The sequence below is a fragment of the Malurus melanocephalus genome, unplaced genomic scaffold, assembly GCF_030028575.1.
Source record: "Malurus melanocephalus ecotype Western Australia unplaced genomic scaffold, MMel_1.1 scaffold_199, whole genome shotgun sequence".
In the NCBI taxonomy this organism is placed as follows: domain Eukaryota; kingdom Metazoa; phylum Chordata; class Aves; order Passeriformes; family Maluridae; genus Malurus; species Malurus melanocephalus.
Window position 1 is genome coordinate 429134 of NW_026623431.1, and position 19360 is coordinate 448493.

A 19360-nucleotide genomic window follows, 5' to 3' on the forward strand; every position below is an offset into this window, starting at 1 on the left:
TGCCCMRAGATATGTGAGATGCTTGGATTCACACGCAGATGAGAAAAGCGAGCACAGGGTCACCGTGCTGTCCCCAGCTTTACCAGGCACTGAAAGCTCCTCACTCCCCAGGCAGCTTGGTGAAAGCTCCAAGAGCTGCAGAGGAGCCAGGGCACTGCCCTGCCCTTGCACTGAGCGCTGCCAGCCGGGCACAGRGCACGGAGAGTTCAGCAGATTCCAGGGGAAGGCTTGGCAGCTCCAGGTGCATTGCAAGTTACTGCATTTATTCAGAACAGAGGGCTCCTGGGATCTGTTATATTTAGTTCTTCCAAACAAATACTTCAATAAATTCAATAAAACACTGTTTTGATGAATTTAAAAGATAAAGCCTCTTTAGCTAAGCAGTTTAAAATCAAACGTATTATCAAAGTGAAATTTTGTTTTGATTACACATCAATTTTTCAGAAAAAAATTTCCCTTTAGMAAGCATGTTCAAACAGCAGGGTGTGAAATTCACCTGTTATACAAATCTCTGGCTAAGAGAATTAATTGAAACACTCATTTCATAATCGAAGTACTTTGAACCAGCTCATAAGACAAATTGAAGGACTTTTGCAAGGAGCACACTCATCACGTTTTGGATACAGGAGTGCCCTGGGCTTCTCTCTGACTATTCATCAGGCAATGATCAGCAGAGCTATGGTAGCCCCCTTGACAGATTCCCATAAATACAACTTTCTCAGTCTGTATCAGTGGTTCTCCAATTGTTTTTATATGCAGAAAAGTCAGAGCAACATAGAAGCAAAAGTAGCGAAACTTTCAAAGTCTTTGCTCAGTGACAGGACCCAGAACAAGTAATATAATAACTGGCTCAAGAAACTCAAAAGTGTGGACAATTGAGAAAAAAAAWKGRAAAAAMMCACAATTTAATTGCTACTTGGTGATACTGCCTGTGAAACCATTTCTAGCTTTCTTCAATTGCCTTCACTAYAAATGTTAAAATAAAGCTGCCTGAAGGATGGAAGTTGAGTAAGAAGCTGCTGCATAAAATTTCCAAGTAGGAAAGAATGATTAATAATCTGCTTGTATCTTCTATACTATCTAGGCTGARTGTGCATCCCTGCTTGAAGATAATCTCTCTGCATGGAGTGAAACCATGCGTGTGGCTCAGCTCAGGGTCACTGCACTGCCAGTTACAGTGTCCTGCCTGGAAAGGCTCACAATGGTTAGAAAGGACTCAGGTTCAAGAATCTGCAGCTTTAATTGYCTCTCCTTGAACCTATCAGTCTCTTTCTGATGTTACTAAGTGAARCAGAAGTGGGTTTCTAAATCAAGAGGTGGAGAAGTCATGCAGTCTCCATCCGTTGGTTTGCAAGACCTGACTGGATAAATCCCAAATAACCTGATCTGTTTTGAAGGCTGACCCTGCCTTTGGGAAGATCATTAGACTGGAGGCCTCTAGAGGTCTCTTCCACCCCAAATTAGTCTGAGTCTATGAAAAATAATGTATCCAAGTTCAAAGACTGTCATACTTACTCCCCCTCCTTTTGACTGCAAGTAAGTTCATGAAAGATTGAAGAAACCTGTGAGAGAACTGTATATGTGGAATTTAGTGAGTCTTTGATATAGTCCATAGCAGTTGGCAGCTAGTGAGAGCTTTCACCTCCTAAATTCTATCATGGGGCTTGAAAGCTCATGAGGAAAACAGTAGGAATAAAAAGCCTATCTTTACCTCTTGAAATGAAGTTAAAATTGAAATGCCCCGCAGTTCAACACTGGAAAAGTGCAACAATATTTTATTAGCTATGTAAATGGTAAAGAATGAGGATTRTATCACTTGAAGAGGACTCAGAAATCGCAGTAGGAATGACCAAATCTAGATGGCTGTATTGCCACTGTCAGATAAAATGACAGGAATCATATATGTGTACATCAAAAGGGGAGAATCTGAATTGCTCACATGGGTTAATGACCATAAAGAACCCCCCAGAGGTCACACTTTTGTGTCCCTTATATAGATTAAATATTCACAGAAGACTGAAAAATATATAATGATGCCATTGGCTCTAAAGTTTGAAATTCAGTACAATCTTAAAAAAAGTTTCATGTGATATGATCAATCAGGATTTCATAACTTTTTGTCTCTGTTTATATTGATTGGAMTTGAAACATCCATCTACAAAAGAARGGAGTATCTCTGGTGARTTCAACCATGAATTGCTCAGTTTTCTCAGTAAAAAGTTGATGGCTGGTTCATTGGCTACCACTTTACACTGTAACAATTAACTCTAAGTAAGTTACAGAAAATTATTGAAAAAAGATGTTATGCTACAATTTAAAACAAAGTAGGTCGGACAGGTTGCATAATTTCTTAGGATCTGTAAGAAAATAGTCAAAAAAGAAAAGGTCTGAGRAAGGCTAGACAAAATAATTCCTTGTGGGTAAAGAGCAAACAGATTAGATTGCTCAGTTAACAGCAGAGACTTGTAAGATGTGATGTGACAAATAACAGTGTTACATGGTCACCAAAACTTTTCTCTTCTTTTGGAACATGAATGTGGATTCATATTCCATAAAACCAAAGTGAGTTAAACAAGCAGGGTTAAGTCATACAACAGAGAATTAAACTCAAGTTGTTTACTATAGGACATTATTTTCTWAAAGTGCTTCAGAGATTTAATCAAAGATTTAGCCATTGATGTGAACAACAGAACTACCAGCTAGAGTTCCTACAGCTAAGATTAATCTAATTGATTTAGGAAAGAACTTCTACAGCAAATACAGCAACTGATGACCCTTCACCTTTCTGAAACACATCCATAATAACACCAAACACAAGATCTATGCTTTTTCTAAAACCTGTGAGAACTGAAAAACTGTCACTGTTCATCAGTTTTATTCTCCTTTCAAATTTTGCAGCAAACTTATRCACACCATAGGGGTGTGTGGGTTCTGCCATGTTTAATTTTGTGATTTTTTGCTTTTCCCTACATTTTCTCATTTTATCAAAAGATTTCAAGAGTTTCTAACACAGGGACAKCTGTCCTTTGCCAGTCCAAACAGCTTTTTAATATCTCTAGATTAAATATTTCCACTTATAATAGCTCTGCATAAGTCTGAATTCACAAGTGTAATAACCACTAACCCTTTACCTGGTATCAGCAAAAACTCAAAGTACATTATTTGAAATTTATATCTGATATATTTCACTCTTTGCCTTGCTAGGTCAGACCAGGATCTAATATATTATCACATTTCCATTCTCTTGAGCATCTAAACTCCCACAGTACTATATATGAGCATTCAATTTGATGGCAGTTTTGACAGAATAGCTTATAATACAGTATTTCCACTTTTTAATGATGATTGATTTCCTCAAAATGAGGGCYACTGAGACTTCAACTGTTCATTAACCAAAAGCAAGTTAAAGTGAAAACTCAGCTCTGTACAAACTGGTGAAATGAAGGGCCTTAGATTTTTAAAAGTAGCTCCTGCCTGCTTTTATTTGACAATCCAACTGTTGTTTAGAATAAACCTTGAAATATCGAGTTTGAAGGTTTTTCTTAATTATGCAGTTAATATATAATTAGTTGTTATCCAACGATAACATTTTTTTTCCTTATGTAGAAAAAGGCATTAAGATTAATTGWAGGTGCCTAGCAGTTCTTAAAAGCCATTCATAAAGAGTTGGGAAATATAAGTTTCAGCTAAGCATTATTCAAGTTCACATGAGACATCACTGTATCAGAGCACTGAAGTGAATCATACGATATACTGTAAAGGGTTTTCTCCTGGTTATGGAAAGAAATGTGAACAAATTCTGATTTTCACAGAGGGATCYTATTTCCTTCTTATTTGTTATTGGACTCACAAACAATACAAATATCCAAGGTGTGCAGTTCATAAATAAAGTGACTGCATACATAGTGAGGTTACTTTAGGTGAATTTATTGATACTTTATTGCAATTTTCCTTTTTGCATAAAGGAAAAGTCAACAGCCAAGAGATAAATTTTGTCAAAGTTGTTTTGCTTCTGTGAGGGTGGCACAGCAATGAGGTATTTTCCAGAGTTGAACTGTGCAGGGCAYCTGCCAGGAGGACTTGCTCAAGAAACAGATTTAATGAAGGGTGAAAGGGTGATGCACCTTTTCCTCTTTTTGTGATACACCTTATAACTCATTTCTCTTTTTATTTTTTTTTTTTTACTCCTGACCAACATCCTTCCTAGTATCCAGAAGAGTTCAATGGTATTAAAAAAAGATCATAGTAAGAATCTCAGAGTTCTTTACTGTTATTTAGTGTTAGATGAATGGGAATGAAAGACTTTGACAGCTGCAGACTTCTGATTGCCTGTTCCAACAGCACTTAGATCTCAGCAGTAATTGCTGCCACTTACTGTCCTTTCATAAAAAGATCTTCAGAGCCTYCTGTTCCTGCTCTAATGAGTGTTGTGACATGACATGACCCTCTGCATCACTGTAATTTTGAAATGTAAACAATTCAGTAAAACTGAAAATAAGCTGAGAAGATGAGATATTAGATTATGTTTTTCTCTGAAATTCCTGCTCCTGGGGCTTTAATGCAGAAGCAAAAATTTCATAACTACTTCCAAGTATTTCTCTGGTAACAAGCATTTATATGATCCTAATCAGACTCCCRCCTTCCAGTGCATTATCACATTTTGGAGCCTTTTTTTCTGTGTGGCAACAAGACCATTTTCTAGTTTGTATGGAAGATATGACTGCTGTAATAATTTTGTCAAGTGAAAAAGCTCTCACCCATGAAGGCCTCCAARGGCCCCACTCTCCCTAAGTACCTTTAAAGAGTGTCTGACACTCCTGGCTCAAGGCTGGGACTGCAGTGCCTAGCTATAAACGAGCAAGTTACTGTGATGCTGAGTAATGTGGTGCCTGGAGTTCCCTTCCAGTTTAATATTGTTTTTTTACCAGGTGTCCATGGCAATGTTGGATTTTCTTAGCACTCGTACCAGCTGATTTTATATAGCTCTGAAAATAAAGCTGTGAAAGAAGACACCAAAACATGTTTATTTACAAATGCCTTAACTGGAACAAGCTTGTTATTTTCCAATTTTATCCCCATGTGGAAACACACAAATATGAAAATATCTTCAATTCTTTTCTTGTAGCAATAGGTGGCAGTAATGATATCTGCATTTGTCTGRATGGCCAGTGGGCTTTGGAAACATTGCATTTGTTGGATAAATAGTTGTAGATATTGTTATCCCAKGTTGAAGAAAATTACCTTTTTAAAATGAAGGAAACCTTTCACATTTTTGGGTATGTATAGCCAGATAATAKCTTTCTTTGGCTAGGTTCAATTTCTGAATTTGCAGAGATGCCAAATTAAAATAAAAATATTAAACACAGAATATTTCATTATATTGTTCTTATTGAACATCCAAAATTACTTTACCACAGAGGTAATTATATGCTGCAATAACAAGAAAAATAGGCAAAGATTCTTAAACATTATAAAAGCTAGAAAGATTTGTCCAAAGGAGACTGTGAATCTGTACTTTGTTTCCTCTGTGCTRCATTGTGTGATGTCTCAGAGGATGGGACTGGAAAGTACCACTGCAGCTTTATAAACGGAGCTTTTACATAACAAAGGCCAGGCTTTATCCAGGATTCGTCTTCCAGACACAATGGTTCTTTTTCAACTAAGCATTTACAAGCAMAAGCAACTTCCAGGCAATCCAATGGTTAGTTTTCATTTTGCTGAAGGACTTAATTTGAATAATTTGTTTTCTGGAGTTGACATTGCATGGGTACAGGCCTCAGACTTCCATACAGATCTAAAGGGAGCCTGGAACAAATGTCAACACTAATGATGCCAGAATTCATCACATTTCAAATAAAAAGCTTCTTCAGGCAAATGCTTCTTCAGATCACATGGTGGAGTCATGCAAAATCATCACAGAGCAGTAATTTCTGATGTTCTTAAGGCTGAGATTAGATTACTCCAATATTTCCTGTGTTATAGAGCCAAGTATTACTGAGACCCTCTGTGTGTACGAGGGTCAAATCCCTGCGCATGAATCAGCTTTCAAGAACAAGGTGACACCTCTGACAACCACGGGAATATCAGGACTCATTAGGCTTTAACTGGAGTGTGGCATTTGGAAAGAATTATCTGGTGCAGCAGGGATGTGTATGCATTGCTGTGGTGTTGCTTCCTTGTATGACCTGTGTAGGGAGATTTTGACAAGGAATGAGGGAGAATGTGCTCAGAGTGTGCTCTGCCAGCAATTGCAAGACTATCTGCCTCCTTCCAGTAGAAGGCATAGGCCCTCTTCCAGTTTTCACAGGCAGGAATACATGTGTGAAACTAAATGAGAGAAGAAATTGATGACATTTGCCCTCTGCCTAAAGACAAATCAGGAAAGCATTGTTACTGATAAGCACATTTTTCTTTATCTGTTGTAAAAAGCTAGCATCATTAGTGTGGTSTTTTGTAATGTCTGAAATTCACAGAGCTGCTCCTTTGTTTTTCTCTGCATGAAATATGGAATAGACCCGTGCAGATGTATCACATTCCCAAGAGTTTGCTCAGCCAAATTCAAAAAGAAAATATGTAGAATTCCAAGAATACAGGTGTGCTTGTCAGCCACTGTTCATGGTGTGTAATTACTGTATAATATCCCCAATATTTACCTTAAACCTTTTATCAGCTTCTGTATCTAAAAGTCCATGTGCCACATGCTAGAACAGTATCCACAATAATATTATCAATATTATCCACAATAATATTAATAAATAACATTATTTAACAGCTGCTTCCTTCACCCATGCCACAGTGCAACCAAACACAGTCACCATGGTTGGCAGCTAAAGTGTGGTTCAGCACAGTGCCCTTCACCTGCAGGCCAAGGAAAGAGAGAGCAACCTCTGAAGGTTTCAGGTTTTCAGCAAGTGCTGAAAGTGCCTCTGAAGGTTTCAGGTTTTCAGCAAGTGCTGAAAGTGCCTCTGAAGGTTTCAGGTTTTCAGCAAGTGTCCAGGCACAGTGCACTCAGCAAGGAGAAGGGCTGCAGACCAGCAACCAGGAAACAACCACGTCAGGTTGTGCTGTTCAGTCGGATTTGAAGTCCCAAATCACCCTCACCACTGCCAGCACCTCCTGTGCCTGTGACATGGGAGCGAGTGCTTGGACCTCTATTTCTCAAACTGACCACCTCACATCCCATAATAAACACAGGACACATCACCAAGATGATGACGAATATGTTCCACAGCCAAGTGCATTYTGATGTCCTGCATATACTTTTCCTTCTGGTTTGTTTTATAGATTTCATGTATTAAAAAGTTGTCTGTGGTAGATCAGGATGGGACGTGCCATGTCAGCGCTTGAAAAGAAAATTATATTTCATAAATGATTAAAAAACTGACCTGAAATGTCAGTAGCATATCCCACGACACTTTCCTGTGTTTCTTCACAAATCTTGGGAAGCACTATAACAAGTTTGTATGCTTTTTAGAAGGAACACTTGCAAACAAACTCACAGAGCAATAAATATGTGCATTTCTGCATATTTCTGTTTAGGATATATGAGGCATGACAGGGAACATTTGATCCAAACCCAAATCCTATTTCAGTACTCYACCCTAAGAAGTTTCCCTGTTCTAWGAGATATCAACAACATATTGCTTGTTGCTTGAAATCGAACAGCCTGGTATTCCAACTCCTCTTGAGGAATCTGGATAAGGAATGATATMTTGRCAATATTGTTTGAGCCCACAGACTGTAGTGCCAACATCCTGGTTTACTGCATTACCAGGCGAGAATACAGCAGGGGTGAAGGAGAGTTTGGACAAGACTGTGCAGAGAAACTGCTGTTACAGTAATTACTTGCACTGAAATTATTACAAGGATTATTCTTGTTGTTTATTCAAGTGAAAATAGATTTGAGATTCTGATCTCAAGTTAAAACATTTGGATTAGGTTCTATTGTGGATTAGGCATCTATGCACCCATTCATAGTCAATGAATGTACAAACAGCACAGTCACTAGAGTGCAGAAGCCATTCAAACAGCTGCCTATTTTCAGATGAACTGAAAGCTTTATAGATTCTGTTAGCTGTGTTGGCTAAATTGCTTTGTTTAGACAGACAACTAAAAAAGTAGAGACTTTCTCATTTAGATTTTGGWGAACAGTGGGTAAATTTTCAAAAACATAAGAAAAATCTTGCATGCTGTGTGGAATTATGAAAACAACTGGGGTTGTTCTCCAGTCAAATTATTGYGAGGTGTTATCACAGGAGTGCAGGCAGGTGTTTAAGCCTCTTGCAGGAGTCACGCTTCGGGTGCTCATTGTCTTGTTTGACGTCATTTCACACCATGAACAACGCGATCCTTCATACATGATTAATTGTGCTGTATTTAAAACACCTTGCACACTTAAGAATTTTTTTTTTTTAGATGCTTCCATCGAAAACATCCTCCTCATTTGCAGCATGAACCCTCTGAGGCTCTGTATTGTCTTCTGTCTGTGTGAGGCTTGGAGGGAGATGTCTGTGGAAGGCGACCGGCGGTTCCTTGCTTCCCTCCAGGCAGGCGGACATCACAAACTCATCTGTGACATGCAGAGAACCTGGCACTGCCACACAGAGGAGCTTTTGTACAACTGGAGTCACATGTCAGCTTAGGGAACCAACATCTTGTCTGATCTGAGGAAACTGTGACCAAGTGTTTCATAGGAGGGAGCAACAGGCAATGACTAAGCCCATTAACAGAGTGATCTGATGAATAGGTTCAAAAATCTAGACAACTAAGGCTTGATAATTCCATTTCTCATGCTAGATCTCATAYGCTATTCCTTTTTGACACTGTCTCTTGCAAAAGCAAATATTAAACAATAATGACAGGATAAAAGACTGTTAACAGGAAATGTACTTCCTTAAGTATATGCTCATATTTCTTTGTTTCAGCAGTAGAGGTACTCCGGGAGTCAGGGAAATAAACTGGTACTTTAATTAGTGTTAACCCTCTTTACATATGTAAATGCATGTGTTTACATTGGGGCACATCTGTAAAGTGTTTCTGGGGCTGAGGAGATTTTCTGCAGAGAGTTGAAGGAGCACCACCAGGGAAAAATTCTGCAGCATCTCAAATTAAGAATCAAGCTCTGACTCTCTGTCAGTTTTAAAGGAAGACAATTCTACATCACTAATATATTTAATTGCCAAAAACGCTGAGAAATGCAGCATCCTGGCAATAGGTTTTCCACTCAGCAAGTCTTGTTAAGTGACTATATTAGTAATTGTTACTGATTATTGACCATACAATTATTTTTTATTGGATTGCATTCAAAATAGACCTCTGACACTCATTGAGTTGTTGATCTGATCTTTTTAATGAAGACAATATCTTAATTATTGTAGCAACTGAGAGAAAAACATAGGAAATATAAAACTTGATTTCCCCACATCATCACCTTTTCTAGAAATAGACAGAGCATTAATTTTTAAACAGACAGCATTAATTTTTACCTGCAGAGCTCTGAGCAGAGTTTTTCACAGCTGGCAAGTAGAGCTGTTTGACCCTACAAAGAAAGACAAACTCAAAAGCACTCAGCCTTCAGTAAATCTTACCCCTCTGAGCTGGAATTCCCATACTGCCCCCAAGACCCTATTTCCTCTCTTACTGCACCCCCACGTTCATTCTCTCTGGCCACTCCCAGCTTTGGCTTTTAGGATCTGACTCTTTCCATAGCAGTTTTCTCTTGCCACATTCTGCACTCCCTGGTCTTTTCCTCAGCTCTCCAAGTCCCTCCCTGGGTACCTCTGCCCCTCTTGATGCAGGTAGAAGAATTTTTTTTTTTTTTTGTATCCTCAAATCTATCTATCTATCTTATCATCAAGTCCTTTTTTATTGCTACTGTCTCTCCAAAGAGTACCTGCCCAAAATATCTGCAATCTAAACTCAGCCTGATAGCAAAGTAAAAACAGTATCTGAGTATAGAAAAAGGTCCCACAGCTTTATCATAAACCCCTCAYATTTATATTCTAATGTATCCGTGTCTATAATTAAACCCCCAAACCTAAAAAAAAGTGACATGCACACTAAAAATACTGCCTAAATAAACCATAAGTAACATGATTAGATACAGAATAGTCATTTACTGTGAAATGCAAAAAAAAAAAAAAAAAAAAAAAAAAAAAAAAAAAAATTAAAAAAAAAAAAAAAAAAAAAAAAAAAAAAAAAGAAAAAAAAAACACACATAAAAAAGGACACTCCAGTTTTGTTTTCTTTCTTAGGCTAAAAAGGAACTCCTCTGTATTGAGAACACTACCAAAGTTTCATGTTTATAACAAGATGAAGAGATAAATGTCTGAATAAAAAACACATAAAATAACAAAAAAGGGTGGCAACTGGATAGAGGCCGTTTCTCATTCTTGTTAGTCAGACTGTAGAGATGATTTTGATTATCACTGTAAAGAATGACCCAATTCATCTGAACCCAGTTTAATAAATTTCAGTCTACTGAATGTGGACCCCCTACCAAGTGCTGTTCCCACCTTCATATTTGAAGGTCTTACCCTGCTGACAGCATTTCTGCATGTGCAAGAGCACCACCACTGCTGTATTGCAGCCTGCCTTGTCTCCTCAGCTGCAGGAAAGGAGGATTATCCACACTGCATTATCCCAGGAGATTCCCCTGGGAGAGCTGGAAGCTGTGGCTGCACATGCTGGGGGAAGCAGAGGCTCATCAGAAGCACTGTCTGTCATACAACATCAAAGCTTGGAGATGCTTTCCCCTCTCTAAAACCCGTCCAGGGGAGTTGGGACAGAATTTTACAGAGAATATATGAATGTTTGAAAATAACCTTGAGGGAGCGCCCCAAGGAATATCCAAGGAGGGGTATACAGAATAAATGCAAGAGAAAAAAATGGAAAAGACAACTTCAGTATAAAATATCTGATGGCAATTTGTATCTTAATTGCAGTCCCTGCCCACGAGATGATTTATTTTGAAAGAAGAAACTGTCAGATGATCACAATTACAACTCTCACTCTTTTTCATCTCTCAGTATATCTGCAAAGTTAAAAGTTGTACAAATGAGATCACATCTCACGTGAAATATTAAAGCTGTGCTGAAAGCTGCTGAATGCATTTCCAAGGCATGAACGAAGCTCAAATTGCAGTATCCACCAATGAAATGTCTTCTGACACACCATGAACAGTTCACTCAACTCCTGAGATACAGAAGACTACTGCAGGCATGAACAAATCAAGTAAATGTGTACTTTTTTCTTAAGTATTTTTTATTTTGCCATATATTTAAAAAACTTACATTGAAAGGAAATCTCCAAGAGAATGATAGAATACATTTTGCATGTGTTGCTCATCCAAGTTGAAAAAAATGTTGCCACCATTGAAGCAGAAATAGGAGAAAGAAACAATTGTCCATATGCTGCTCTTGGTTCATACTTTGCTCGGCATGAAATTTACAGTCCTTTTCCATATTCCCTTTCCTCATTTGCATACTTTAACAAAGATTTTAAATTTCTTTTGAAATTGACTACAAACAAAAAACCACTCGAGCACACTTGCATACAAATCTGCCATTTCAGTGGAGAGAATATGCCTTCTCAGAGTCACAGTGTTGTGAAATTTCCAAGATACAGAGATATCAGAATTCTTATTAACATTAAAGTTTGCGAAAGGGATTGATTCTGTATCACAGATGGTTAGCTCTTGTTCTCTCCTCTGTTAGGGCTTCACATCATTGCTCATTTGATCTCTCTGGATCAGCCTTTCCTCCACTTCCAGGTGCATGGAGGGGTTGGGGTAGGAGGTGGAAGGTCACAAAAGCAGGATAAGCCAGGCAGTGCCATAGGAGACAGTGGATACTGTTATGCATCTGTAGGAGTGCCTAATAATTGTAATTACTTAGTAAAAATTATTTGCATGTAGTTATTAATACTCTTGATTATATTATTATATTTAGCATAACAGTTTTAGCATGCTCTTAATACAGTGTTTTTTGCAGGCATAAAGCCATTGGGAGAAGACACCTGTTCTAAAATCACTTGAAGCTTTAAAGCAACACCAAGAAAATTTTAATAGATTTCTGTGAACAAAGATATCTCTGATACCAGGCCACAAAGAAATGAGCAATATGCTAAAGCAGAAAACTGGCATTAACTGGATCAGATTTGTGGATAGAGACTGAGATAATATTGAATATAAAGCTCTGCTTTAGCTCTTTCAGCATCTTTTGCTTCAGTGTCTGAATGTCTAAAAATGATTCATGATCAAAATTTTAATACTGAAGAGCGGGGGAAGGAAGGAGAGAAAGCATTTAATTTGATTATCCATCAATAGGATGCTAAATTGTGGAGATGTGGAATATGTAGCATTTTAATACCTATCATGTGCCCTAAAGTCTTCTTTTCCTAAAAGGGCAGGTTATTGTAAAAGGATTATTAAAGAAAATGAGGAAGGGAAAAACAGCAACACAGACAGGTGATGGCAGCTGATTTAAATAGGGGTGCAGCCAACGTGTGTGCTTGCGGTGTACACAGAAAAATAGTTGGTTTTCTTATTGATTGTGTCTCTGTTTAAAAACAGACATCCAGACAAGATAGATATGATCTAGACATAAAGGAGTGTATGACATGCATCTAGAAGAGRGAGTTACTAATTCTTCTAGGAAGAATTTTAAACAATTTTATCTAAATCACAATTTTTATAAACAGATTTAAAGCTCTTCCTGAGTCCTCCCACACTTCATTGTCATCAACCAACAAAATAAACACGAGAAATCTCTAAAATCACAATGCCATCACTAGGGCACTGTAGACTTACACATGTCAAGATCATATCTACGCTTGTCTGGATGTTGTATATAACACAAAGAGACGCTTAAGATGGCCTTGATTTAGGTCATATTTGGCCACCAGGTTTGTTACCTAATGCAAGATGATTGGCCAAGCTCAGTCCATAGATGAGATGTTCCATCTCCTACCATTGACCGCACATGCAAATTTTAAATGATCTAGGGCTTGTGAGATGAGCTTCCCTTGGCTAAACAAAATATTTCGTATAAGCATATTCCCACAATGTTACAATAATGAGAGAAGGAAGATGAAAAAAGGACCAAGAGGTGACTTCATCTACTCACTTGAAAACTGTAAGGAAACAATTGCCTGCTGGCTTCATTGAGGACCTTTGAGCCATGGGGTTTGAAGGAGTGAGGGTGTGATGGGCATCTTCTGGTATTTCAGCTCAGTGAGGAAGAGAGAGTGCATCAGGCCCACAATAAAAGATTTCATCTGTGCCAGTGGCAGGAACTGGAGCACCTGATGGAGCATCATGCACCCCAGCATGTTCTCTGTGTCTCTTTCCCAATGCAGCCTGTTTTATTTCATTAGTACTTTAGCCTTTGTATATGGAGATCTCAGTATATTTCCAAACCAGCTTCATTTATTAGCAGTGTCTCATCTGGTATATCAAATAACTTTCTATAGCTAAAACAAAGTAAAATTAATTTGTTCTTGTAGGGAGAGAACTCCATTCAGAARTTGAAAGGCTTGTTCTCTGTGTATTTGTATCTTGTGGTATCTAATTCTTTGTTAAGTGTATGACTGAAATGTAAATACCCTTTGTGCCTAGAATTTGTGAATCACTTTCTTTTYCCATCAGAGCTGGCTCATAAGCATTCAGTAGATTTTCAGGGCTTTATTATTTTCTTGGTGCTTCTTTTTTGACTAATTTTGATGTTTTTTCTGATTTAATTTTCTTACATAGATCATTGCTCAGTTCCTGCAATTTGCCCTTGGAATAATGTGGGCCAGCACTTATTTAAAGACCATAATACARTGCCATGGAAGAGAGATGGGAACATGAACTAAGAAAATTCAATGGGCAGGCCTCTTGACCTGCTATGATCTTTGGTACTTCTTATGATTAGCAGTCATGCTATGGTTATTTTTTCCATAGCTCATCTACTTCAGACCATATTATTTTTTCTTCATCTACACACACTTGTCAGAAAGTAAAAGACCATTAGTAGGAGCAGAAATCTGTAAGGAACTGTGTTTTATTTAGTATATCCATCTAAATCTGAAATTGGCACTATTCTGTCTGTGACATCTGTGAAAAACAAGAGGCAAATTTTCCATTTTCAAGTAATTTTCTAACCTATTTACTGCTTACATACTAAATGGAAAATGTCATGAAGGGAACACTTTTAAGTAGTTTGTTCTTTTCCTGTATGTTTTCACAAGTGGGAAGGCAAAGGTCCATTTTAAAGAAGTGTCTATTCATTTAGGTGTGTTATCTTATTTTGCCAGACTCTTGGACATGTTGAAAGGCTCAATGGTAATGAACAAACAGGTCCAGGGCTGAACAAAGAGTAAATCTTGTCTAGCTGGTAGCAGCAAGACACCCTTACCCTGATCATCTGGCAGAGGAAAATGCAATGCTCAATTTGCCACCATTTTCCAATAGCTTTTGCCATTTTCCATCAGCTTTTGCCATTTTSCATTAGCTTTTGCCCACCCTGCACTGCTGTTGAGTTGCTCAGAGCTGGAAAAACTCCTGGTGCTACTCTCCATTGGAAGCAGAACTTGGAGGAATGGAGAAAAAGACTGGTGATCACAGTAACCACACAGCACAGACCTGCCAAGCCAGACTGATTCCAGTCATATTGTGCTCAACAGAAAATGTTTATATATGCTTAATATATGTACACATACACACATGAATGGTTTTGCATTTAAAAAAACCCACTGAAATAAAAGTGTCCTGAGCACACAGATCAAACAGCTAGTGCAGTATCCTAAAATTGTGCTGGAAGGTTACTGCAATTTCCATTCCAGACATCTGCCACATCCAGCCCCTTCTCCAAGCAGATGAAAACCAATGGAGCCAGACGATGATGAAAAGTTGAGAGGGCAATACAGTTAACACTTGCCCCTTAGAAAGAGAAAATGTGATTTTTTTTTTTGGCATAAGCGTGTTACCAGGACAGCAGCCACAGCTTTGCAGGGCCAGCACTGCTCCCAGCCAAGGCTGTAGGGGCAAGAGCATCCTGGAAGAGTTGACCTGGAGCTACTGCTGGAAGAACTGGCTGAAGGGAAACAGGCAGCCTGCTCTGCTGAGGAGGCARGTGGTTTTATTGAAATGGATGAGCAGCAATATTTGTGAAAGGAGGAGGTTGAGTTACTCATGGCTGAAATAAGTTTATTCAGCCTTTGATGGGAAAACTTTTGTCCAATACATTATTCACTGGCATTACACAACCAGTTCTGGAATGATTGTGTTTAGTCATACCATCTTGAAATGGCAGAAGGCCGGATTTGATCCAAGATTTGAGAATGTTTGAGATAATGTATACTGTCAGAAACATTTCTGTGTGTACTGGGACCCAAGGGTCTGCAAGAAACACCACTCATCCAGCTATAAAATAATTGTTTTTTCATGTAAGAAATATGGATAAAATATAATTAGAACAGGGCTGTAAGAAAATAAGTTTTTTTGGTGTAACTATCACTTGTGACCAACAATCCCAGTATTAAGTTAGGTGTTGTGTAAATTAAGTAAAGAGTTTACTCAGAATAGTCTTCAAATAATAGCTTGAAACTTAGATCTTTTCTTTTAAAAGTTTTCATAATTCTGGGTGAGCATCCATGTAAATGCAAACATTTACAACAGAGCTGCGAGACACAGTGCAGCACTCATTATTGTGCCATAATAAATAAACCCACTATTGCAGAATTGTGCATGACAAATTTGGGGTTTATGCACATGGATGTGATTAATAAAAATTGCAAGTTTCATAAATACACCYGAAAAGCAGTGGGTTTTAGTCAATTTATGGCTGAACTTGTCCCTGCAGTAACAATGGTCCTGTTGCTTAAATGATTGCCGCATTCAAAGCAGACACCACGAGCCCCATCAGCAAACACAGAGGCAWTGCAAGGCATCTCCAAGGGGCAGTGGCACAGTGCTGCTCTGTACCATTCTGCCTCCACTCACACATGCCTGGTAATTCCTGTCCCCTTCAGTACCATTTCCTTCTTAGCAAACTCCTGGGGCCACAGGTTAACCTGGAAAAACCCATTGTCATGTCTCTGGATGTAATAGTAATGGAAACCTGAAMACATTTCATCTGCAAACATCAGGAGGAGTTAAGCACCTGATTCACACCCTGTATATTCAGTTCTTTATGATACTGCAATTTGAAAATCCACCCACCCAGTCTGATAAAACATTTGACTATTCTTTCTCTGTAGCTGAGACAAAATTAGTARTGGGGTCTATCAATGACTCTCTGACTTACAATTTTTTCCCTTTTGCTGCCAACACATTCATTTTAAAATGAAAGATCTTATACAGTTTTCTAGGTTAGCGTGTGAATGGTGACTGGAAGCACTTGGTAACAATGATATCGCCAAAGTCTGCTACCTCAATGTGTAAACACCAAGCAGAGCAGTGATTTCATCTCCAAATGAGATGGTGTGTTTGCAGTGATAAAGGAATGACCAGATGTCTCCTCACTGAGCATYGCTGCTGGCTCTGCTCCTGAGCCAGTTTAAGTCAGCGTTGTGCTCTTGATGCCAGACATGCTACAGAGATTTAAGGCAGCTGAGGACCCATCCCACAGACTGCTGTTCCAGGAGGTGGTGAGATAGAAGGTAGAATGTTCTGGGATTCACCTGGCTAAATAACATATTCACTGGCATGTGGATCATCTGTGATTTTGCAGCAATGGTGAGAAGATGAAAGGCAAAAGGCTCCTTGTGCCACAGTTGGGTGATTTGGGCAGTAACAGTGAATGGGACAGGCACACTCAGATCTCAGGTCGGCCAGCTTCAAAATAAACATCTCTTCATCATCTCTACATCATAATGCAATGGAGTCCTGAACCAGATTCCTAAACAACAATCCTAGCAAACCAGTCAGCCAGACTCGCTGCAGGCTGAGAGAGATATTTTGATTCATCTCTTTGTGTGAAAGCTTTTGGTGCAGAGTGAAAGCAAAACCAGACCCCARAACTTGCCTCCCACAACCAGCTCCATGCCTTCCCCCACCTCAGAGCAAATCAGCAAGTGTTGAACCACCACGACTCAAAGAAAAAAAAAAAGTTAAGTGTTTACTTGCCATGATTGAGGCATCCAGAACAGATCAAAGTTCACACCCAGTTTCATAGTGGGACCATGACAAGGCAGACACTCTCATAAAAAAAATGAACCACAATGACTTCAATTCAGTCCTCTTTTCACCTTTCATAGGCTTTTCTATGATKCATATTCAAGCTACAGACTTCTAGCAAAATACAAGTTTTGATTACAAACTGGATTGTCTCATGAATRTTTTGCCAGCCTATTTGCATAAATTTGTTTTTCACCATGAACATTCCTTAAGGCATTAGAAACAAAGGTCAGCTGTAATTCTGAGCTCCACTCTTAAAATCCTCACTGAGAAAAGAAAATTTATGCAAAATGCGTGGAAATGTACTAAAATAGTAACAGTGTACAGAATTGTCTGCACATTATTATATTTGGAGTTTTAATTGTAAGGAAAAGGAAGTGCTGCAATGTTTACTGGAATKGCAAGCAAAACCAAGTGTTGCAATGTTTACCAGAATTTTGTCTTGCACAGTTTCAGTAACACAGAATATTCACCTACCATTACATCTCTACTCAGAGAGATTTCCTGCTGACCMTTCCTCCTCAGAAAGTCAGACCATACTTTTTATTGGATCTTTTTTGCAAAATCATGAGGCAGCACTGGTAGGTGGATGGGATGAAAACTCTCAAGTAATGTATTCAAAGGAATTTGTTTATACTGGACTTTGGAAGATCTATGGCACAGTTTAGTTTAACTTAACTCTGAAAGTCACATCCAGGTTTTGTAACACACAAAACTTTATTTTTACATTGATACCACTCTAAATCAGGACAGATAACCCTGAATTTAGCCTAAAAAGAATAAAATAAAGGTTCAAGTCCATAATTTTATAATTTCATAGTTGCTGCATTAACATAAAAAGAGGTTATTTCTGCTGCTTCAATGAAATGCCAAAATGTTTAAGGAAAACAAACAAACCTTGATTCTTGACAACATTTTTAAATGAATATTGTCTTTGCTTCTATATGGCAGAAAACAGAACAGATTGCTGTAGAATAAAAAGTGCAAAAATTATTCAGCATCTCTCATTGCTCCAATTGATTTGTACTATTAYTCCTACTTCCCCACCTCTTCCTCCTGACCTTCATTCAGAAGCTGCAAGTTAACAAATTATTCTCAGCTTTAGGTTCTATAAACTATTTCCATTCCCTGATGTTGTTGTGGAAAGCTCTTGTCTGGATTACAAGGTTTTCATGTTCAGTAACATTGGGGCACTGGAGAATTAAAAATAAATTAAAAGCAATGAGGAAGCTGTTACRGGTTGTATTTAGGATTTTAAGACCATAGTGAAAAATGTATGTCATAGTATGAAATCAGAAGGAGAAAAGGGCAGTATGAGAAGGATACAAGGCTACTGAATGGCTGTGGACAGAAAGAAAGCACTAAAAAAACATTTTCAGAGCCAAATTCCACCCTTGGATAGCAATGGAAACTTTTGAGAGGTTTAGAATAAACAGAATTATAAAATCAAATATGTGATTAAATTCCTCAGCTCTGCCAAAAGCAAGCAGCCCATTCCTTAAATGAAATTCACTCACCTGTGGATGATGTGGTATCTCTGCAAATAATCCAAGGAAAGTGCCAGCTCACAGATGTACARTTTAACAGTTCCTTCGTTAAAGTGGACATTCTGCTGCAAATGGTAACGCAGGTCACCTCCCAGCAAGAGATCAACCACCATGAACATGTCTTCTTCATCTTGGAAGGAATACCTGGAAGAAAGAGATATAGCTGACATCTCAGGGCAGATGATGTAGTCACAGCCATGCCTTGGGGTGGCTCTCATTAAGGAGATCCTGGTTTGCTCAAAAGGCAGGCACAGAGAGGCATTCTCACTTCTGTGGTCCAATCCTGCAAACAGACTTTGRCTGTGGTGGGACTCTGCATATTTGAGTGTTGTGCTTTAACCCCAGGGATAACTAAATACCATGCAGATGCTCACTCACTCCTCTTTCTGCCAGTGGGTTGGGGAGGAGAATCAGAAAAATGTAACAACTTGTGGGTTGAGATAAGAACAGTCGAGTAATTGAATAAAAGTAAAGTATAGTAACAGTACTAATGATAAAACCAGTAATAATTGCAATGAAAAGGAGAGGAAGAAGTAAAACCCAAGAAAAACAAGTGATGCACAACACCAGTGCTCACCACCCCCTAACTGGTATCAAGCCTGTCCCCCAGCAGTAGTGAGCCCTTCCCATCCAAACCCCCCAGTTTATATGAGCA

General features: G+C 38.5%; 1 protein-coding gene across 1 annotated transcript in view; it reads right to left on the minus strand.

Annotated features, from left to right (window-relative positions):
- Positions 1-19360, minus strand: part of STK32B (serine/threonine kinase 32B) — a 157334-nt gene that overhangs the window by 55049 nt on the left and 82925 nt on the right. The window contains exon 4 of the mRNA XM_057373493.1: positions 18676-18849. Coding sequence (XP_057229476.1) covers positions 18676-18849 — 174 coding nt within the window. The remainder of the gene's footprint in view (positions 1-18675; positions 18850-19360) is intronic.